Genomic DNA, 22935 nt, shown 5'->3' with positions numbered 1-22935 from the left:
CATTTCTCTAATGATTAATGATGTTGAGCATTCTTTCATGTGTTTGTTGGCAGTCTGTATATCTTCTTTGGAGAAATGTCTATTTAGGTCTTCTGCCCATTTTTGGATTGGGTTGTTTGTTTTTTTGTTATTGAGCTGCATGAGCTGCTTATAAATTTTGGAGATTAATCCTTTGTTGGTTGCTTCATTTGCAAATATTTTCTCCCATTCTGAGTTTTTTTAAACTTACAGTGAAGACATGTTTATAAAATGGAGATATGTCTCTGTTGATGGGCTTTCTTCTTCCCCTGATCATGTCTCTAAATGTTCATGTCTGCTTGTTGAGGAAGCTCAGTTCAGTTCTTCCATTTTAGTGTCTTAATTACCTATATCTATTGTGTAATGATTTGCCGCAAGCAGACCGTTGTCTTATGTCAGATTTTGGCAGTTGATTTAATTCTCTAAAAATACTTTGCTTTATTTTCTTTACAGTCACTCACTTTTCTGTTTTTTCTCAGGTCAAATTTAAGCTCTTCATTCTAGCCTTCATAATCTTCCATTAGCTTTGCTCCTTGAAGCCTGTCCAATTTCATCTTTTTTTTTCTTTGCTATAGACCATGTGGCTAGATCTGTAGCATTATTCAGTTAGAGGAGATCTTACATTCTGTCTGCTCAGTATATATGACTAAGGTCAGTTAGTAAAAAAATTTGTTTATATGTTTAGCAAAATGCTAGGTGTATGGTTTAAAAAAAATAATAACACTAGACAAGAAGGGTGGCCCAGTGCCTTTCCAACTTCCAGACCCACTGTGAAGAGTAAGCACTCTTAACTATTTCAGTAACTTTTTCTAATAGTCTTTCATATATCTTAATCATATTTTTATTTTACCATGTCTTGGTTAATCAACTTTAGATATCATCTTTTAATATTTTGTTGCTTCAGATGTGGATTTCAACTCATGACACCTCCCCTACCTATTATTGTAATTCCCCAAATGGGATTATTATATTAATATTAGTAATCATTAACATTTATTAATGTTTATTACCAATAATATTCTTTTTTTTGTCATTTAATATTTGTTGATAATGCTTGAATGCACATTTATAAGCTAAAAATACTGATACTCCTAGCCTTTCTTTTTACTTTCCTCCCTTTAATTCTTTAATATGTACTCTGGTTTTTATAGTTTAAAGGCTGAAAACATACTTTATTGAGAACCATAATTAAGTTTTATATGGTCTGTTTATGGGTTGATTCTACTAGCTAGAAATATTAAGTATTATTTATGTTATTACAACAAGAAAACTTGCTCACAGCAGAGCCAAGTAGTGCATTATGATCTAATTTCTGTTCATTGATCATTTTTTTTTAGGATTTTAATTTACCATTTTTTAGAAACACCATTTACTTTAGCATTTCCTTAAATTGGGAAAAAAATTATCAAGCATTCTCTTGAGTTCTGAGACCTTCCATCCTCCTCCCAGCTAAACTGATTGTTCTCAAGGTCTCCTTATGGCTGTTACCTAGGACTTCTCTCACACCTTTTCTGTGTTGAATAAAAAGCTATTCCTGAATTCTGTGTCTTCATTTTTCTTAAATTACTTCCTTGTTTTGTAAGAGTACATCTTCACATAACCTGCTAAGAAGAGATATTTGGGAATTAAATTGAGTCTTTGCATCCCTGAAAAATCTTTACTTCATTATCCCCTTTTTTATTTTGGTGTTATAAAAATCTAGCTTGAAAATAGTTTTTCTTTCAGAATCCTGAAGGCCTGTTGCCATTGTCTTTTGATAGGAAATCTAGTGTTTTCTTATTATTTGTATGTGACCTATTTATTTTTGGTAGTTTAAAGATCATCTTTTATCCCAGGTGTTTAGAAACTTAAGAATGATTTGTCCAGGGTGGGTCTTTTTCACTGTGTTGGGTACTTGCTGACTGGTGTTTATAACCTTTAGATCTAAGATACTCTTTTATGTTATTAATAGATTATTTCACTAATTAAAGTGTTCAGAGGAATAATGCTTTATTTTCCAATTTTAGGTGTGGATGATCATATTGTGCGTTTTGACAACCTTATGAATCAAAAGGAAGATAAGCTGAGACAGAGATACCGTGACACATATGATGCTGTTTTATGGCTGAGAAATAACAGAGACAAATTTAAGCAAAGAGTCTGTGAACCCATAATGCTCACGGTAAGAAATTTGTTCATCTTAGTAGTATCTGTTATTTTTATTATTGTAATCATTGTAGGTTTTGTTGTTTTAAGAATTCTTAGTCTTGTTAACACCCTGCTTTTCCATTAGTAGACTTGTGGCATCTGGTATGCTGCTGAATCCATACATGAGCTTTTTAAAGGGTCCTTGATAATAAACCTATGAACTTTTTCTTGATAGAAGTATGAAACTGGCAACTTATTGACCAAGAATCATGTGTAAACTTGGTTAGCTGGTTTCCTTCTGGCAATTGCTATTCTTCGGTTATAACAGGCAATATATTAAATGCTGCCAAAGGGGTAGAAAACTGCTATAAATAAATACAGTTGATATGGAACACCTGACAGGATAGACAACAAAATCATCTGCTACAAAAATAAAGCATTCTGAGGATTCTGAGAATGAAACCAACAATTTATTGACCTTATAAACATTTGATAAGTCTTATTAGTGATCATGAGTCATCAAGAATAGGGCAAGCTGTATTTAGTAAATCATTTAATGAAATGTGGGTGTGGATTTACTAGGAAAATTTCCGTCTAAAATATTTTAAATGGTAAGTTGGGCCATGAGAAGGAATGAAAAAGTAAAACCCACATTCTTTGCTAATGACATGTTTTATACACACACACACACACACACACACACACACACACACACTTAAAACTTCAAAATGATAAAAGGATTATTTTTGCTAGATGATTTTTTTTTTTTGGAAAGAATTCACTGTAGATCCTTGTAGGATTCATGAAAAGTTCTATATTCTGTAACTCCTGTTTATATTATGCTTTATTCAAAGTCATTTCATATAGTTTGCATTATATTAGCAAAATTAGTGTGCATAATACTGTATTCTCTTCTTGCTCAGGTATGAACCATTAGAATATTTTTGCTCGATCAAGAAGGGAATACCTATTTTGGATGCAGACATTACTGTTTTGATTAATCCAGTAAGGATTGAAAGAAAACACAAGAAGAAATACTGTGACCCTTAGTATTATAAATTAGAATGCAAGTGTAATTTTCAACAGATTCTTATTAAAGTGCCAAACTCAAAACAATACCTCTGGACTTTATTAGATTTGTCATCCTCTTGTCACTTGATTTCCTGATAGTAGCCTATCACCAAGTCAGATTACTAGCTGGCATATATTTACTTTTTAAATTACATTTGAGTCTGAGATAAAGGGAGATACTCTGTTATCTTACCCTTCCTGGAACAACCTTTTACTTTTACTACCACCTTCTTCCAACTGTATCCTGCCCATACACTTACCTAACCCTTCAAAATCTAGTTGAAATGCATTGTACCACCTCCATAGGCCTTTAAAATGTTGCCATAGGTCTCTATTTACTAATATAAAGGGACATTTATGATATGTTAATGACTTATAAAACAGATTACAGGATAGGGTATATAGAAAGATTTCATTTTTAAAAATTGTGAAACAGGAGTCTGCCATCAACCACCAGAACATCTTGGAAAGCTACACCTCCTATGTCTACCTGTCCATGTCTTACTACTTTGTAAAGATGTGGCTCTGAAGAACTTTGCCAGATATTTTCTTCACCAATCTCATGAGGAGAAGGAGCTCGCTAAGAAGCTGATGAAGGTTCAGAACCAACAAGGGGCCAAATCTTCCTTCAGGATATCAGGAAACCAGACAATGAATGCAATGGAGTGTGTATTACACTTGGAAAAAATTGTGAATCAGTCACTACTGTAAATGCACAAACTGACCAATGACAAAAATGACCCCTACTTGTGTGACTTCTCTGAGACTCATTACCTAAACGAGCAGGTGAAATTCATCAAAAAAATAGATGACTGTGTAACCAACTTATACAAGATATGGGCCCCAGAATCTGATATGGCAGAATGTCTCTGATAAATGCACCCTGGGGGAGAGTGATAACGAGAGCTAAGTCCTATGCTGGCTTATCCATAACTATAAAAAAAGATGACTTCCTATGGTGATATTGGGATTACTTTACCCTTTCTGTAAGTTGTAGCAAACACCCACTTTATTTTTTTTTTCATTTGTACCATTCCTTACAACAAAGTATTGAGTTGGCCAAAAAGTTCCTTTGAGTTTTAAGTAAAAACACATTTTTCATTTTCACCAATAACATTATTGAACAACGTATTCACCCTTTTGTTCCACTACCTTTTATCATTTTTCAGGTGACTTCATAATTCCGTCTTCCAAAAACTTTCTATCTTTTTGAGCAAAGAACTGTTCTAGGTGCCTTTTACAGTCTCCCAGGGAATTGAAAATTTTTCCATTAAGAGAATTTTGTAAAGACTGAACTAAATGGAAATCCAAAGGTGCAATGTCTGGTGAATATGGCAGATGAATCAGAACTTCCCAGCCAAGCAATAAGCATTTTTGCCTGGTCATCAAAGAAACATGCCATCTTGCATTATCCTGATGGAAGATTATGCATTTTCTGTTGACTAACTCCGGACGCTTTTCGCCAAGTGCCGCTTTCAGTTGGTTGAATTCGGGGCAGTACTTGTTGGAATTAATCGTGTGGTTTTCCGGAAGGAGCTCGTAATAGAGGACTCCCTTCCAATCCCACCATATACACAACATCACCTTCTTCGGATGAAGACCGGCCTTTTGTGTGGTTGGTGGTGGTTCATTTCACTTGCCGCACAGTCTCTCCTGTTCCACATTATTGTACAGTATCCACTTTTCATGGCCCATCACAATTTTTTTAAAAAACAGAACGTTTTCATCACGTTTAAGTAGAGAATCACATGCAGAAATACGGTCAAGAAGGTTTTTTTCACTTAACTTATGTGGAACCCAAACATCAAAGCGATGAACATAACCAAGCTGATGCAAATGATTTTCAGCACTTGATTTGGATACTATGAGTATGTCGGCTATCTCCTGCTTGGTATAAAGTCAGTTGTTCTCAATTAATGTCTCGATTTGATAGCTGTCAACTTCAACTGGTCTACCCGACTGTGGAGCATTGTCCAGCGAGAAATCTCCAGCACGAAACTTCGCACACCACTTTTGACACATTCAGTCAGTCATAGCACCTTCTCCCTATGCTGCACAAATCTTTTTTTTGCATTTCAGTTGCGTTTTTACCTTTCTTAAAATAATAAAGAATAATATGCTGAAAATGTTGCTTTTTTCTTCCATCTTCAATATTAAAATGGCTACACAAAAATTCACCAATTTTGATTTTTTTTTTAAATACACGCTGATATGACAGCTGTCACAATATAGTCTAACAAAGTTGTTTTGAACAAAGTTAAAGACAACTAAGCACTAGAGCCATCTTTTGGAAAAACCAAATGAACTTTCTGGCCAACCCAATAACTTGGTACCAAAAAAATTGTGAAACAGGGGCTTCCCTGGTGGCGCAGTGGTTGAGAGTCCACCTGCCGATGCAGGGGACACGGGTTCGTGCCCCAGTCCAGGAGGATCCCACATGCCGTGGAGTGGCTGGGCCCGTGAGCCATGGCCGCTGAGCCTGCGCGTCGGGAGCCTGTGCTCTGCAACGGGAGAGGCCACAACAGTGAGAGGCCCGCGTAACGCAAAAAAAAAAAAAAAAGTGAAACAGTAGACATCTAATGTTTGTAGTGTTTATGTCTGGGTGATGGTATTTTATATGGCTTTGATTTTTTTCATTTGTTTGCTTGTTTTTTTAGTTTTCCCATCTTTCTATACTGATCAATATTCTGTAATTTAAAATAATACCAACATTTATGTGACAAGCAGTCTACTAATTTTTTTTGTTGTATTATTTCTTTTAATCCACATTTAGTCCCTTGAGATATAGACTGTTTTACTCTACCCATTTTAGGATGAAGTAACTAAAGCTTTCAGAGATTTAGGTGGTACTTGATTAAGGTCATACATAGGAATGGAAGTGACATCTGTCTGATCCCAGAGCCCTAGATCTTGAACTATCTTAGTATCTTCCATAGCACTGAGCCTCAAGTGCAAAAATGTCTAACTAGTTAGTATTTTTTGAGTGAGTAATTAAGTTTATGCTCTAGTAGTACAAACCTAGGGTTTCTCTTGAAAGCACCAATAGTTATAATTAATCCATAGCAAGTTTTTTCATTAGTTTCATAAAGTTTTATTTAGGCCTTTGTATTTTTATACTTATTAGTTTTTGCCATAGATAGCATGAATTCCTCTTAAAGATTAAGAAGAAAAATATTAAAAGTTTGGGGACAGATGAGAAATGTTTATACTCAGGTTACAATCTAACCCTATTTCAAATGTTTTCAGTGAGTTGGCCAGAAGGGAACTTTTTATTTCTCAGATGGTATCAAAATCAATATGCATTAGGTGCTGTTAAAGTCTTGGCTTTTGTTTTACTATGTCTTGGACAGTAAATTAAATAGATGTTTAAAAATGTTGACTCTTCAATACCAAACTGTTCTTTTTTGGTCTGCTTTTTTCTCGAGGATTTATTTAACCTAATTAAATAAATCTAAGTTAAGTATATGTTCTGGTAGTTATGTTCTGGTAGTCACTTTGGGTTTCATGAAAATCAACTTTTATTTTCTTTTTGTTTTGTTTAGATCAATATGAAAGATAACAAAAATGCCAAATATATTGAAAATCATATTCCATCAAATGACTTGAGAGCTTTTGTGTTTGAAAGTCAAGAAGATATGGAGGTTTTCCTCAAAGAGGCAAGTACTGTAATATTTTAATTCACTTCACACTTAGCTTCCAGTGCTTGAGTTTTCAACCTCAACCTAGAGCAAAAAATGATAACGACCTATTTTACCATCAGTAACTCTTGTGTAAAATTATTCAAATTTGCTAATTTCTTTTGTCTATACCACTGAGGATTGAATTAGTTTTATAAGAGGAACAAGAGCCCATAATTCCATCTTTAACATTTTTTGAAATTACCATTGGGAATTAATATGAAGAGTAATTTTGTCACATTGTTTTAAGAGAAACATCATAATGATGAGACTTTGGTCTTGGACATCCTTTTAGGAAATGTATTGGAATGAACTCCGTTTTTCTTTGGAGGGGAATATAATGTTGCTCATTATAAATAAAAAACTTTAAAAAGAATGAGAATTCTGTATCTGACTAGAAAAACACTACTGACAAAGAATATAAGCCACTGGAAGACATCATGGCTTAGTTAAGAGTATAGACTCTACAGATAGGTACCAGGCTTTGAATTCAGACTTTACTGCTGATTTCAGCAAGTTGACTAAATGTTCTGTGTCTTAATTTCTTCACTATAAAGTGGAGATAATATCTACTTCAAAAGATGGTTGTGATGATTAAATAATTTATTAAATGAAAAAGTTTAGAACAGTTTGTTGGGTACTATTGTTTTTATTATATATTGTTATATATCTGTATAATACATATTGTTAGCTATGTATGTTACTATCCTTGCCAGTAAGATTTCTTTTTCCTTTTGCAATACGCCGTCTACTTTTTAAAAAGCCCTGGAAAGATGAGGTTTAGATTTTGTTTTGTTTAAACTTTTTCTAGTAAGTCTAAGTGAGGACAGGACCATGAATCGGCTTAAGTAGTCCTCTATTTCTCTGGTACACAAGTGATTGGAAAGAATCTTTACTTTCTTTGGCTTTTACATATTGCCCTCCTTCTGGTTTGGAGTTGACAGGGAATGTGAATAAAAGATGACTGGATAAAAAAGTTGAATCTACAGAATTATAAAATGGTCTCCAAAAAATTAAGCATTTGTGTTATTTAGAACTATTTAAGCCTAAACAGTGAGTTCTTGAACTGATGTCACTGAAGAAGTAGGTTACTTGGATTACAAGTCTGTGAGACATGACACAGTGTGAAGGGTCTGTCTGGAGTCAGGTGTAATTAGATGATTTCTATTTTGCAAATGGCCAGCTTAGCCTACACTGAGTAACTGGATTTGCCTCAAAAACTCATGCTTCTTCCCCTGTGCTAAGAATTTGAACCATATATTAATAATATGTCAGGTTCCTGGAAATTTGACCTTTTTTTTTTTTTCCTTGTACTGTGACAACTTTCCATAGGGGCTCATCATTAGGACTAGAACTTCCTCTTACATGTATCACTTTTTGTATGTATATTTTAAATTTTGAAATATATTGTATATAACCTTCTCCTGTAATTATATCTACTAGAGTACCATTTCCCATCCTTCAGTAACTTACAAACCTTCTTCATGGTGTTTGCCATTTCTGCATACTACCGTGTACTACCATCACAATTTTTTGCCATATCTGGGTACTAACTATATTATTATTTAAAATTTTTCTTTAAATCACTTCACTTGTTACTGAAATGAAATATTCTGAAAGGAAGTATAATGTCATTACCAACTTAGAAAAACAAATAATTTACATTACAGTAAAGACTGTAAAGGCAGTGTTAGTAAATCCTAGATCTGTACTGTTGCTTCTCAAAAGCAGATAATATGATTTTTTTAAAAGGAGGTAATAAGGAGTTAAAGACATGATGACACTGTATGTAACTTACTCATTGGTATGATTGAAAGGGAATTGAAAAGGAAATTACTTTCTCATTGTATAATTCAATTTTATTTAGTGTAGCCACTAAAACAATAGATTTTTAAAACTTAAATGAATTCTGCATACTAGTATCATTGATACATTGACTCATGGCCAATATTGTTTCATTATACCTCCACTCTATTTTTTTAATAACTTATTTTGATATAACTTCAAACTTATAGAAAAGTTGCAAGAGTCATACATATGCTCCTATATACCTTTTACCCAGATTTACAATAATTATTCACATTTTGCCCTATTTGCTTTATTGATTTTTTCGTTTTTTTAATTTATGGAGTATAGTTGATTAACAGTGTTGTGTTAGTTTCAGGTATACTGCAAAAGTGATTCGGTTATGCACATACATGTATCTATTCTTTTTCGAATTCTTTTCCCATTTAGGTTATCACAGAGTATTGAATAGAGTTCCCTGGGCTATACAGTAGGTTCTTGTTGGTTGTGTATTTTAAATATAGCAGTGTGTACATGTCAATCCCAAACTGCTAATCTATCCCTCCCCCCCACCCTTCCCCCTTGGTAACCATAAATTCATTCTCTAAGTCTGTAAGTCTGTTTCTGTTTTGTAAATAAGTTCATATGTATCAATTTTTTTTAGATTCTACATAAAGCCATATCATATGATATTTGTCTTTCTCTGTCTGACTGACTTCACTTAGTATGATAATCTCCAGGTCCATCCATGTTGCTGCAAATGGCATTATTTCATTCTTTTTAATGGCTGAGTAATATTCCATTGTATATATGTACCACATCTTCTTTATCCATTCATCTGTTGATGGACATTTAGGTTGCTTCCATGTCTTGGCTATTGTAAGTAGTGCTGCAGTGAAAATTGGGGTGCATGTATCCTTTCGAACCATGGTTTCCTCTGGATATATGCCCAGGAGTGGGATTGCTGAATCATATGATAGCTCTAATTTTAGTTTCTTAAGGAACCTCCGTACTGTTCTCCATAGTGGCTGTACCAATTTACATTCCCACCAACGGTGCAAAAGGGTTCCCTTTTTTCCACACCCTCTCCAGCATTTATTGTTTGTTGACTTTCTGATGATGGCCATACTGACTGGTGTGAGGTGATGTTTCTTTTTTTAAAATATATGTATTTGTTTATTTATTTATTTTTGGCTGCATTGGGTCTTTGTTGCTGTGTGCGGGCTTTTCTCTAGTTGGGGCAAGCAGGGGCTACTCTTCGTTGCGGTGCACAGGCTTCTCATTGCGATGGCTTCTCTTGTTGTGGAGCATGGGCTCTAGGCATGCAGGCTTCAGTACTTACGGCATGTGGGCTCAGTAGTTGTGTCTTGTGGGCTCTAGAGTGCAGGCTTAGTAGTTGTGGCACATGGGCTTAGTTGCTCCACAGCATGTGGGATCTTCCTGGACCAGGGCTTGAACCCAGGTTCCCTGCATTGGCAGGCGGATTCTTAACCACTGTGGCACCAGGGATGTCCTTTTTTTTTTTTTTTTGAGGTGATATTTCATTTTAGTTTCTAAATGCAAGTCTTCTTTGGAGAAATGTCTGTTTAGGTCTTCTGCCCATTTTTTGATTGGGTTGTTTGTTTTTTTGGTATTGAGCCGCATGAGCTGTTTGTAAATTTTGGAAATTAATCCCTTGTTAATCTCTTTGTTTGCAAATATTTTCTCCCATTCTGTGGGTTATCTTTTCGTTTTGTTTATGGTTTCATTTGCTATGCAAAAGCTTTTGAGTTTGATTAGGTCCCATGCTTATTTTTGTTTTTATTTCCATTACTCTAGGAGACAGCTTGAAAAAGATATTGCTGCGATTTATGTCAAAGAGTGATCTGCCTATATTTTCCTCTAAGAGTTTTATAGTATCTGGTCTTATATTTCGGTCTTTAATCCATTTTGAGTTTATTTATATGTATCTTGTTAAAGAATGTTCTAATTTCATTTTTTCATGTGTAGCTGTCTAGTTTTCCCAGCCCCATTTATTGAAGAGACTGTCTTTTCTCCATTGCCTCCTTTGTTGTAGATTCATTGACCATATGTGTGTGGGTTTATTTCTGGGCTTTCTATCCTGTTCCATTGATCTGTATTTCTGTTTTTGTGCCAGTACCATACTGTTTTGATGACTGTAGCTTCTTATTGCCATTTTGTTAATTGTTTTGGATTTGTTTTTGTAGGTGTTTTTTCTTCCCTTCCTCTTTTTTTCTCTTGTGATTTGATGACTAACTGTAGTGTTGTGTTTGGATTCCTTAATCTTTTCTGCATGTGTATCTATTGTAGATTTTCAGTGTGCAGTTACCATGAGGTTTTGGTATAGCATTCTATATATAAACAAGATTGTTTTCAGTTGCTGATCTTTTAATTTAAAATGCATTTCCAATATCCTGCCTTTATGCTCTCCTCATAATTGCTGGTTTTGATATCATATTTGTTTAGCAGATGATTTCCTACCTTTACTGTATGTTTGCCTTTACCAGTGAGCTTTTCCATTCATAATTTTCTTGTTTCTAGTTGTGGCCTTTTCTTTTCCACCTAGAGAAGTTCCTTTAGCATTTGTTGCAAAGCTGGTCTGGTGGTGCTGAATTCTCTTAGCTTTTTCTTGTCTGGAAAGCTTTTGATTTCTCCATCAAATCTGAATGAGAGCCTTGCTGGGTAGAGTATCCTTGGTTGTAGGTTCTTCCTTTTCATCACTGCCTTCTGGCCTGCAGAGTTTCTGCTGAGAAGTTAGCTGATAACCTTATGGGAGTTCCCTTGTACATTATTTGTTACTTTTCCCTTATTGCTTTTAATATTTTTAACCTTATGGGAGTTCCCTTGTACATTATTTGTTACTTTTCCTTTACTGCTTTTAATATTTTGTGTCTTTAATTTTTGTCATTTTGATACCATGTATCTTGGCATGTTCCTTCTTGGGTTTATCCTGCCTGGGACTCTGCTTCCTCTGTGCTTCCTGGACTTGGGTGACTGTTTCCTTTCACATATTAGGGAAGTTTTCAGCCATTATCTCTTCTAATATTTTCTCAGGTCCTTTCCATCTCTCTCCTCCTTCTGGGACCCCTATAATGTGACTGTTGGTGTGTTTAATGTTGCCCCAGAGGTCTCGTAGACTGTCCTCATTTCTTTTCATTCTTTTTTCTTTATTCTGTTCCACAGCAGTGATTTCCACCATTCTGTCTTCCAGCTCACTTACCAGTTCTGCCGCAGTTACTCTGCTATTGATTCCTTCTAGTGTATTTTTCATTTCAGTTATTGTATTGTTCATCTCTGTTTGTTGTTTAGTTCTTCTAGGTCTTTGTTAAACATTTCTTGTGTCTTCTTGATCTGTGCCTCCATTCTTTTTCCAAGATCTTGGGTCGTCTTTATTGTCATTACTCTGAATTCTTTTTCAGGTAGATTGCCTATCTCTACTTTCCTTAGTTGTTCTTCTGGGGTTTTATCTTGTTCCTTCATCTGGAACATATTCCTCTGCTCTCTCATTTTGCCTAACTTTCTGTGATTAGAGTTTCCATTCTGCGGGCTGCAGGCTTATAGTTCTTCTTGCTTCTGCCGTCTGCCCCTGGTGGATGAGGCTGTCTAAGAGGCTTGTGCAGGCTTCCTGGTGGGAGGGACTGGTACCTGCCCACTGGTGGGTAGAGCTGGCTCTTGCCCCTCTGGTGGGCAGGGCTGTGTCAAGGGGTGTGTTTATCAGGCAGCTGTTTACTCAGGAAGGCTTTAGGCAGCTGGTCTGCTGATTGATGGGGCTGTGTTCGCACCCTGTTGTTTGTTTGGCCTGAGGCATCCCAGCACTGGAGCCTACAGGCTGTTGGGTGGAGCCAGGTCTTGATGAGAAAATGGCAGCCTCCAAGAGGGCTCATGCCAATGAGTACTCCCCAGAACTACCATCACCAGTGTCCTCGTCTGCACAGTGAGCCACAGACACCCCCCCCCCAACCTCTGCAGGAGACCCTCCAATACTAGCAGGTAAGTTTCTTATGAGGTCATCGCTTTTTTACCTGGGTCCTGGTGCACGCAAGACCCTGTGTGTGCCCTCCAAAAATGGAGTTTGTTTCCCCCAGTGCTGTGAAATTCCTGCAGTCAAATCCCGCTGGCCTTCAAAGCCACATTCTCTGGGGGCTCCTCCTCCTGTTGCCAGACCCCCAGAACTTTCACTCCTGTGGGAGAACTTCTGTAGTATAATTATTTTCCAGTTTGTGGGTCACCCACCCAGCAATAATGGGATTTGATTTTATTGCCATTGCACTGCTCCTACCATCTTGTTGTGGCTTCTTCTTTGTCTTTGCATACAGGGTATCTTTTTTGGTAGGTTCCAGCATTTTTTTGTCAGAGGTAGTTCAGCAGTTAGTTGTGATTTTGGTGTTTCCGTAAGAGGGGGTGAGCTCACTCCTTCTACTCCGTCTTGTCTTCTCCTGCTTTATTATTTCTCCATAGCAAAGTACAGGTGGTTTTGCTATAAGCAATATATAATTCCTAAAAATTACTGTACTGCAGAATTGTATAATAAAAACCCACAGGGGCTATGGTGTGGAGGGGGGAAGCACAGCTTTACATATTTTAAATTATTAAGAAATATGCAGATACAATAAATGTGCTTTTTCTTTTTTATTTGTTTATTGAAGTATGGTTGACTTATAAGTTTCAGGTGTACAGCATAGTAATTTGATGTTTTATGGATTACACAATGTGCAAAATTAGTATGAAATATTGACTGTATTCCTTGTACTGTATGTTACAACCCTGTGCCTTATTGAAAGACCTGAAGTTGGCTTGTGGAAGTAGGCATTGGAAGGGTTCCGTATGTGAATTATGTAGTAGGTAAAATAATTATAAAGCACTTACCTGAAATTGGATGGAAAGTTGTAACACCAGATGTGGTTGAGGGGTGGCTCATAATATGTAGTGAACTCAGGCAGCTGGTAGATGTTTGAGAGGGATGTGTGTGTGTCTGTGTATTTGTGCACAAATTACATCTATTCCTACACAGCTCCATTCAGTTGGGTGCCATTTTTTGCATTCACCTAGAGAAAAGCTTATATTTGTTATGGATATAATTGTACCTAAGCAAATGTGAGAATCACATAATGTTTAAGTTGTCCCCTAATATATAAATTGCTTGGAATAAATTTGTCCTCAAAACAAGCATTACAGTAAAACTATTTTTCTGTTTGTAATTATGTGTGAGGAAATACTTTGAGCCTTTAAAAATATCCTGTTGCTCATGTAACTGCCTAGTAGGTTTAAGAACCATTAATGATTCTCATCATTCTTTCTATATTTATTAGTTGGTATTCTATAAGGAAGAGCTCTTTCTTCTCCATTTATTTAGTCATTATATCATATAAAACTCATAGAATTTTGTTTTATAGATTTTAATCCATTACTATCATTATTTATTTTAATGCTCAAATTGTCCCACATTTGGCCAGTGAGACCTTCAGCTTGACCGCTGTATGTTATTTTACCAACATTTTTTTTTTTGCGGTACACGGGCCTCTCACTGTTGTGGCCGCTCCTGTTGCGGAGCACAGGCTCTGGACGCGCAGGCTCAGCGGCCATGGCTCACGGGCCCAGCTGCTCCGCGGCATGTGGGATCTTCCCGGACCGGGGCACGAACCCGTGTTCCCTGCATCGGAAGGCGGACTCAACCACTGTGCCACCAGGGAAGCCCTTACCAACATATTTTGAGCAGTACTTACTTTTGGGGAGAGCAATGTGTTCACTTATACCTTTACCTTGCTGTGTCTGGGCCTTACAATCAGCCTTTTCCCCAAAGAACCCTAGTTTTTAGAAACCAAGATCTGTGTGTTAGATGTGTGCATTGCTGCTAGTGTCTCATTGCTTCTTAGCCCTTGCATGCAAACCCTTAATTTATATTTATCTGGAGAACAAGAGTGCATAAGGGCACCATGAATTCACACTGATGCTTCCAATTACAGTCGAACACAACAGGGTACCTTCTACTCTTTCTCCTTTGCATATCTGTAATTTCCTACTGTAGCAGTGAAAAACACCTCCTTCTCCCCCTTATCATCAATTTATTTACTAATTTGTTCAAGTGTAGAGTGCTGTGAAAGTAGTCACAGCATTCTAGGCTGTGAAAGTAGTTTGAACATTGCTAATCTGTGCCACCATGAAATTCCTCCATTCCACCATCCCATCTTGTCTCTCAGCAGTGTTTTATTTTTTTGTGTTTATGTCTTGCACATCTTTTGTTAAATGTGTTCCTAAGTATTTTATGGATTTTTGACACTCTTAGAAATGGATTTCTCAAATTCATTTTTCAGCTGTTAACTGCTAGTACATAGATATAATTTGATACTTTTTCATTTGATCTGTATCTTGTGACACTATTGAATTCACTTCCTGAATTCTAGTAGTTGCTTTATAGATTCCACAGGACTTTCTGTGTAGAAAATCATACCCTTGCAAATAGATCTTTTTACTTGTTCCTTTTTAATCTTTTACCTCTTTATTGTGCTTCACCTCATTGTCTAGTACCTCTAGGACAATGTTGAAAAGAAGTGGTGTGATTTGATACCCCTGCTTATTCCCAGACTTAGGGGGAAAGCACTCAATATTCCACAATTAAGTATTATGTCTGCTGTATACTTATCATAGATGCCCTTTACCAGGTGGAGGAAATTTCTTTCTATTCCTAGTTTGCTGAAAATCATATGGCTTTTGTACTTTATTCTGATAATACAATAACTTGGATTGATGTAGCATTCAAAATCAACCAATCTCACATCCCTGGGATAAATTCTACTTGGTCATGTATATTGCTGGATTCTGTTTACTAATATTTTGTTAAGGATTTTTGTATATGTGTTCATGAGGGATATTGTAATACTTTTGTCAGGATTATACGGGAATCATAAAATGACTTGTCCCTTCCCTTCCTTTTTGTTCTGAAAAGGTTTTTGGTATTACTGCTTCCTTATCTGTTTGATAGAATTTATCGGTGGAAATAAAAAAAGAAATGTACTCTTTGTGAAAACACATAGCTACAATATCATCACACTAAAAAATTTTCTTATAAGTACCATTAAATAGCTAGTCAGTGTTCAAATTTCTGATCGTCCCATGAATGCCAGTAAGAATACCATAACTTTAAAAATTCTTTTGATTGAGTATATGGTAATTAAGGTAATATTTTCTTTTCCTTATATTAAGGTTCGTGACCATAAAAAATTAAGAGTGAATGCTGTTATTGCTCCTAAGAGTTCATATGCAGACAAAGCACCTTCACGACCATTGAATGAACTTAAGTAAGTCTTGAAAATATTATTAGAACTAAGCTGTTACTTTGAATATTGAATAATCATTTCTCTCAAATATATTTTAATTATTTCTTTGTCACATAAATATGTTTTTTATAGGCTGTATTATTCCCTTTTAGGATCTCTTCCTAAGTCTAAAATAAGGAAAAATCTAGGCCCAGGAACAGACCATGGTATCAGTTAGTATATGGTGGTGATTTTTTAAATCAGTGGAATAATATTGGACTACTTAGTAAAAGCTACTAAAATAGTTGGTTAGTTATTGGGAAAATAAAAGGGTAAATCATCACTTCATAATATAAAAATAATTTCCAGAAGGATTAAATGGAAAAACTGCAATTATAAAACAGCTATAAGTAAATAAAGTCTTAATTCTGTATAAAAGCAATGGTAGAAGCAACAAAAGAAGAGATTAATGGTTTGTAATTATAAATATTAAACTTTTCTGACAAGGAAATAAATCTGAATATTAATCACTTAATATTAAGTGACTAAACTATACAAAGAAAATACTTTCTGTACCATTGTTAATTTATTTTTTATTTATTGTTTAGTCACCACATGTCAACTAGGATTTTTTTTTTAAATGATATTTTAAGAAGAAAAACCTAATAGTTGCTTTTCCTTTCAGACAATATGGATTTTTCTCTTATTTGCGAGAGTTATTTGATGCACCTGATCCTGTCATGAGTTACCTCTGCTGCCAGTATCACATTCATGAAGTTCCTGTAGGAACTGAAAGAACCAGAGAAAGAATTGAACGGGTAAGAAAGTACTGAATCAGTACCAAAAATGTAGTTTTGTTAAAACTTCTTAGCTTAAAGTCAAGGAAAACTTGTAATTTAAAGAAACATGCCATTGTTTTTAACCATACAGAAATTATCTTGGTATTTTCCATTTTTAATATGACATAGGACAGTGAATGTTGACTAATACTTGACGACAGGAGTGGTGTGGAGTTACCTAGAGCAGGGGTCCCCGACCCCCAGGCCGCACACACAGCAGGAGGTGAGCGGTGGGCAACCGAGCGAAGCTTCATCTGCCGCTCCCCATTTCTCCCCATCGCTTGCATTACTGCCTGAATCATCCCCCCCCCCCACCCAGCCCAGGTCTGTGAAAAATTGTCTTCCATGAAACTGATCGCTGGTGCCAAAAAGGTTGGGGACCACTGACCTAGAGTAAATAAATAACTTAATACATGTAGGGTAGTTAAGTTAAAACCTGAAGAGACACGTGGCTCTCTTATGTGATTCTGCCTTGCTTGACAAACATTTGTTCAAACATTAACGGTTTAGTCATTTAACTTCTTGTATTATGTTTTTCAGACAAATTATACTTTAGGATGGTAGGCTAGGATATGTAACTGCTTTCGTAAGCCCTCCCCTTAAAGTTTCCATTTAAGATTATCTCATGTGAATGACCACCCCTTAATAGGATTTCATTTTCCTGTCTAGTACAGCTACATAAACTCTTAAGTTCCTATATTCTGCTAATGCTGCTTGGAGTTTTCTTCTCCTTACAAGTAATCTCTAAGACTCCAAACCACCTTCATTGCTTTTATCAAAGGGAGAAACAGGGAAGAAGTCTCCTCTAGAAAAGATTTTTCCTTAATACCAAGTTGCCATATTAATACTGCTTGTAGGACCCAATTACAGACCTAACTGCTATTTATAATAGTGAACTTATTAGAGAATGTGTTTTAAATTCTTTAACAACCATTCTACAAGTATCCCTAGGATATTCATTTGTAATTTCGGGGCCTCTATATACCTCATTAACAGAAGATAGAAATGGGGGCTCATTACTAACCCATTTTGCACAGACAAGCCATTATTACTTGTGGTAAGTTGCCTGTGTCTTTGATTAAAAATTATATTATGGTGACCATTTTGGGAAACCAAAAATACAACTCTCCATGTGGGTGTACCTCTCTCTTTGGTCTTCATAGATGGGGTTTAAAAAAAGAGGACAAGACTATATACATAGACCAATCCAATTTCTGTCATAACTTCAGAGGTAGGTAGGGTGCTATCTCTGAAGCTTAGGATAGTAGGTATTCTTTACTATTGCAGAAAGACTATAGAAAATTTGGTAAGGGCTTTCATAGCTTTACTTTGGGGCAGAAAGGAGCAATACTGCACTTGGAAAATCCTTTCACTTTTTGAACAGTGCTTCAAGTTGATTTTTATGCACTTTTTAACATTTTGGTTAAGTCATCTAGAGAGCTTTAACTCTGCTGTCTGTACTAGAAAAGTAACATTGTATATAGTAAAGCAAAGTCAGACACCTAATAAAGCCCTTGACATTGTCTTAGCCATCTTTCAGAAGATACAAACCTTCACTGAGGAAATTCACTGTCTTAATGTTTCATGTCTACCTAATGACAAATAATGGCTATATTTCTTCCTTAGAATAAAAATAACATTCTTTAGTGTAAGTTTTGCTTTATTATCAAGTCCTGACATTTTAGATTCTGTAAATGATTATACTCTATTTATGCAGTTGTTCTCGTTAATTTCCAAGGCTGGTCTCTGGTTAAATTGTCTGCTGACCTCCTTAGCTTAACAATGTTCTTTTTGCTGAGAGCACTCCCACCATCTCTGTCAGTTTCAATTTGCTTAAAACTTATTTTCATGAAATGTGGGTAGGCTAACCTCATCTAGGCTTTCCCTTCATTTCAAATTATTCAGCATTTGTGGATACCAGTTTATACCCTATTAAACTAAGTATGCTTAAATATGTCTTATCTCTTCACTTAAACTTCTAGAGAGAAACAAGCCACAAGAATACTGGTAGTAAACCTTTAGAGATTGGAAAAAACTACAGCAGCCTATTCTTTATAAATAACAGTAACAGATCCAATGTTAGGGTGTTTAGAATGTGCATTAGTTTATGAAACTCCTTAAATAAATTCTTGAGAGAAAAGATCTCCAAAAAATGCAAAGTCTTTGAAGTCCTTGAAAAGTGTGTGCATTAAGTATTCCCCAAATATACAGGAATTAAATATAAGATTATGTATCTTTGAACAATATAACTGAGGGGAGGGGAGAGTAAATGTGTTAGTTAAGATAACACAGTTCAGTCTACAGGGAAGTTGACTCCTGGTATCTCTTCTGTAGATAAAGTCCCAAAAGCACACTTACTTGGGAGAGATTGTATAGTGAAGTAGAAGTATAGCCAACTTTGGTTGTTGTTTTGGTTTTCTCCCAGTTCTCTCTTTCTTAATGTTGTTTTCCCAAATAATAACCTGAATTTTATCACTCACCTTTTTAGAGATGTTGGGTACATTTTTTAAAAAATAAAGTATATCCTAGTATATTTTGATCTTCTAAAATTCATGAGATCTGTATTTTTAATTCTTTAGTCCTTTTAAAAATGTCATAATTATTCTTAGATGTGCACTGAATGCGTATTTTACATTATAGGTAATACAAGAAACCCGATTAAAACAAATTTATACAGCAGAAGAAAAGTTTGTGGTGAAAACTTCTTTTTATTCAAACAACGTTATTTCTAGTAACACATCACTAAAAGTAGCCCAGTTTCTCACAGTCACTGTGGATCTAGAGCAAAGACGACACTTAGAAGAACAGCTAAAGGTTGGTCATTTAAAAAAAAATTTTTTTTTAATTGAAGTACAGTTGATTTACAGTGTTGCATTAGTTTCTGGGGTACAGCAAAGTGATTCAGCTATAGATATATACTTTTTCATATTCTTTTCCATTGTGGTTTATTACAGGATATTGAATATAGTTCCCTGTGCTATATAGTAGGACCTTGTTGTTTATACATTCTACCTATAATAGTTTGCATCTGTTAATCCCAAACTCCCAATCCATCCATCCCCTGCCTCCCCCTTTCCCTTGGCAATCGCATATCTGTTCTCTATGTCTATGAGTGTGTTTTGTAAATAAATTTGTGTCATATTTTAGTTTCCACGTATAAGTGATATATGGTATTTATCTTTCTCTTTCTGACTTCACTTATAATCTCTAGGTCCATCCATGTTGCTGCAAATGGCATTATTTTGTTCTTTTTTATGGCTGAGTAGTGTTCCATTGTATGTATGTACCACATCTTCCTTATCCATTCAGCTGTTGATGGACATTTAGGTTGTTTCCATGTCTTGGCCATTGTAAATAGTGCTCCTATGAACACTGGGGTGCATGTATTTTTCAAATTATAGTTTTGTCTGGATATATGCCCAGGAGTGGGATTGCTGGATCATATGGTAACTCTGTTTTTAGTTTTTTGAAGAACCTCCATACTGTTTTCCATGGTGGCTGCACCAAGTTGCATTCCCACCAACAGTGTAGGAGGGTTCCCTTTTCTCCACACCCTCTCCAGCATTTTTGATGACCATTCTGACTGGTATGTGGTGGCACCTCGTTGTGGTTTCACTTTGCAGTTCTCTAATAATTAGCAATGTTGAACATCTTTTCATGTGCCTATTGGCCATCTGTTTATCTTCTTTGGAGAATACCTATCTAGGTCTTCTGCCCAATTTTTGATTGGATTATTTTTGAGTTATATGAGCTGTTTGTATATTTTGGAAATTAAGCTTTTGTCAGTTGCATCCTTTGCAGATGTTTTCCCCTAGTCCGTAGGTTGTCTTTTCATTTTGTTTATGGTTTCCTTTCATGTGCAAAAGCTTGTAAGTTTAAGTCCCATTTGTTTATTTTTGCTTTTATTTCTTATTGCCTTGGGAGACTGACTTAAGAAAACATTGGTATGATTTATGTCAGAGAATGTATGGTGTTATGTCTTATATCTAAGTTAAAGATTGGTTATTTTGAGTATTAATAAAGAATATTAACTGGAGTTATAGTACGTTAGCCTGTTTTTTAAATATACTAACAATATTGCATATTCCATAGGAAATTAATAGAAAATTGCAAGCAGTAGAATCAGGGTTGATTGCCTTACATGAGACAAACAAACATCTAGAACACAAAGATAATGAACTTAGACAAAAGAAGAAGGAGCTTCTTGAAAGGAAAACCAAGAAAAGACAACTGGAACAAAAAATTAGTTCCAAACTAGGAAGGTATCTTTCAGCCTATTTTGGGGTAAGGGGGCTGGGTGGGTGGTACAAAAGCACTATAAGGATATTGTTAGTTATACGTTGTAATGACACAATTCCCACCAGCACTCTGCGTACAATTTCTCTCTCAAACTTACACCCTCCTACCCAAAACATGGGACAAAGGGAGGTGAATCTTAAGTGTTGTGAGTTTTTCTGTTCCCTGATCTGCTGTTCTCATCCCTGGACCCCTTTCTGTTCTTAAAAATTATTGAGGACCTTGAGGAAGTTTTGTTTCTATGGATTATATCTATTGATATTTACCAAATTAATTAGAAATTAAATTCATTAAAATGATAATAAAGCCATACATTAACATATTTATGAAAAAGTTTTCCAAACAAAATACATTTAGCAAGAAGAATGACATTGTTTTTACATTTTTGTAAATCTCTTTAGATGAAGTTAGTTGTTTTTCATATGTGCTTCTGCATTCACTGGGTTGTGAGATGTTTTGGTTGAAGTATATGAAGAAAATCTGGCCTCGCATAGATATGCAGCTGGAAAAGGGAGAAGTGCTTTAATAGACTTTTCAGTGTATGTATTATCAAAACTTGCCAAGGTGTGGTTTGTGAAAGTTTAATTGCAACATGGAATGTGACCTCATCAGTGAAGTTGTGCACTCCTACATTACGTTAAGTGCATCATTCACCCATGAATGACTTTGTTACTTTATGCTAGCTTACTGTGAGAGCCCAGGCAATTGTTCTCAGAACTTATTGTTTATTTTGAATTTAGATATTTTATAGAAACTTGGAATATATAAGATGGGATAAAAGCTATTAGGGTGTTCAGTCTAGGGGAAAGGAACTGTGGCTTCCAGTTTCAAGGCTTTTCCCATGTCCTGTCATGACACAGCACAGACCTTTCTGTTGTGATTGTTCTTTTATGCTTCTTTGCTATAGAATAAAAATATAGATATCAATAACATAATAAATGACAGCTCAGTCTTGAATAAGGTACAAGTTTACCTTGATCTAATACAATAATGTTTCTAATCACATTCATAAATTAAATATTTAAAATGCTTTAAGAAAAAAAATTTTAAGCAAACAATTGCCCATTAACTTTTGTTTAAAAAGTCAGTAATGTACCTTGGTTGCTTAAAGCAAGATATAGCTATTTAGTCTAACTGACTGCCTAGAATTTTTTTCTACTTTAACCCTTCACTTCTGTCTTCAGTCATCTATAAGACATTTACTGTTGGACTGCTGTATTGAACTCATTGTCTAAAGCGAAGCTTTCTCCTCATAAAGTAATGTTGATTTTTGTAGTGCAGTAACCTTTCATAATCATTGTCATCCTGCTGTCTCATACCTCCAGTTACTCACTTTGGAATACTGCAGTGGTGACATGGTTAGTGGTCTCTACTTGACTAGTCTCCTTCTCTGTTCAGTGCATCCAGAATACTGTCATCCAGTTTATCTTCTTTTCACGTTCCTACCCCCTTCAAGAATATCTTATAGCTCCCTACCTTTACTACATGAAATTTAATTAAATACTGCTTTCTTTTAGATTGGCTTTCACGTTTTTCAAAATCTTATTTCACTCCACCCATTCTAATTTCCTCCCTGTCTTCACCAAAGTCTCTTCATGTACCATTCAGTCCACTCTCTGCAACATCCACTGAACTTATTCATTCTTGTTTATTATTGCTTCCATCGTTTGTTCTTGATTTTTCCCTTGAGGCAACATGATGTAGTGGAAAGACTTGGACTTTGATGTCAAACAAACACATCTTACAATTTAGTATCTGGGATCTTAGGTAACAACTTCTGAGCCTTAGTTTCTTCATCTTAAAGAGCAAAGTATTAACCTTTAGGATTGTTGTATTGCCTTTTCATTATATATATTTTTTACCTGTTAA

General features: G+C 35.5%; 1 protein-coding gene across 1 annotated transcript in view; it reads left to right on the top strand.

Moving 5' to 3' along the window:
• The window catches only part of SMC5 (structural maintenance of chromosomes 5), a 99263-nt gene that overhangs the window by 52740 nt on the left and 23588 nt on the right, over positions 1-22935 (top strand). Inside the window, exons 9-14 of the mRNA XM_027105963.1 lie at positions 1970-2179; positions 6759-6872; positions 15879-15973; positions 16617-16749; positions 19411-19584; positions 20863-21032. Coding sequence (XP_026961764.1) covers positions 1970-2179; positions 6759-6872; positions 15879-15973; positions 16617-16749; positions 19411-19584; positions 20863-21032 — 896 coding nt within the window. The remainder of the gene's footprint in view (positions 1-1969; positions 2180-6758; positions 6873-15878; positions 15974-16616; positions 16750-19410; positions 19585-20862; positions 21033-22935) is intronic.

Source organism: Aethalodelphis obliquidens, unplaced genomic scaffold (assembly GCF_003676395.1).
Source record: "Aethalodelphis obliquidens isolate GAN/ISIS:26980383/991018 unplaced genomic scaffold, ASM367639v1 scaffold7, whole genome shotgun sequence".
Lineage (NCBI taxonomy): Eukaryota > Metazoa > Chordata > Mammalia > Artiodactyla > Delphinidae > Aethalodelphis > Aethalodelphis obliquidens.
The sequence above is the reverse complement of the archived record's forward strand: the minus strand, read 5'-3'. Positions and strand labels throughout refer to the sequence as shown.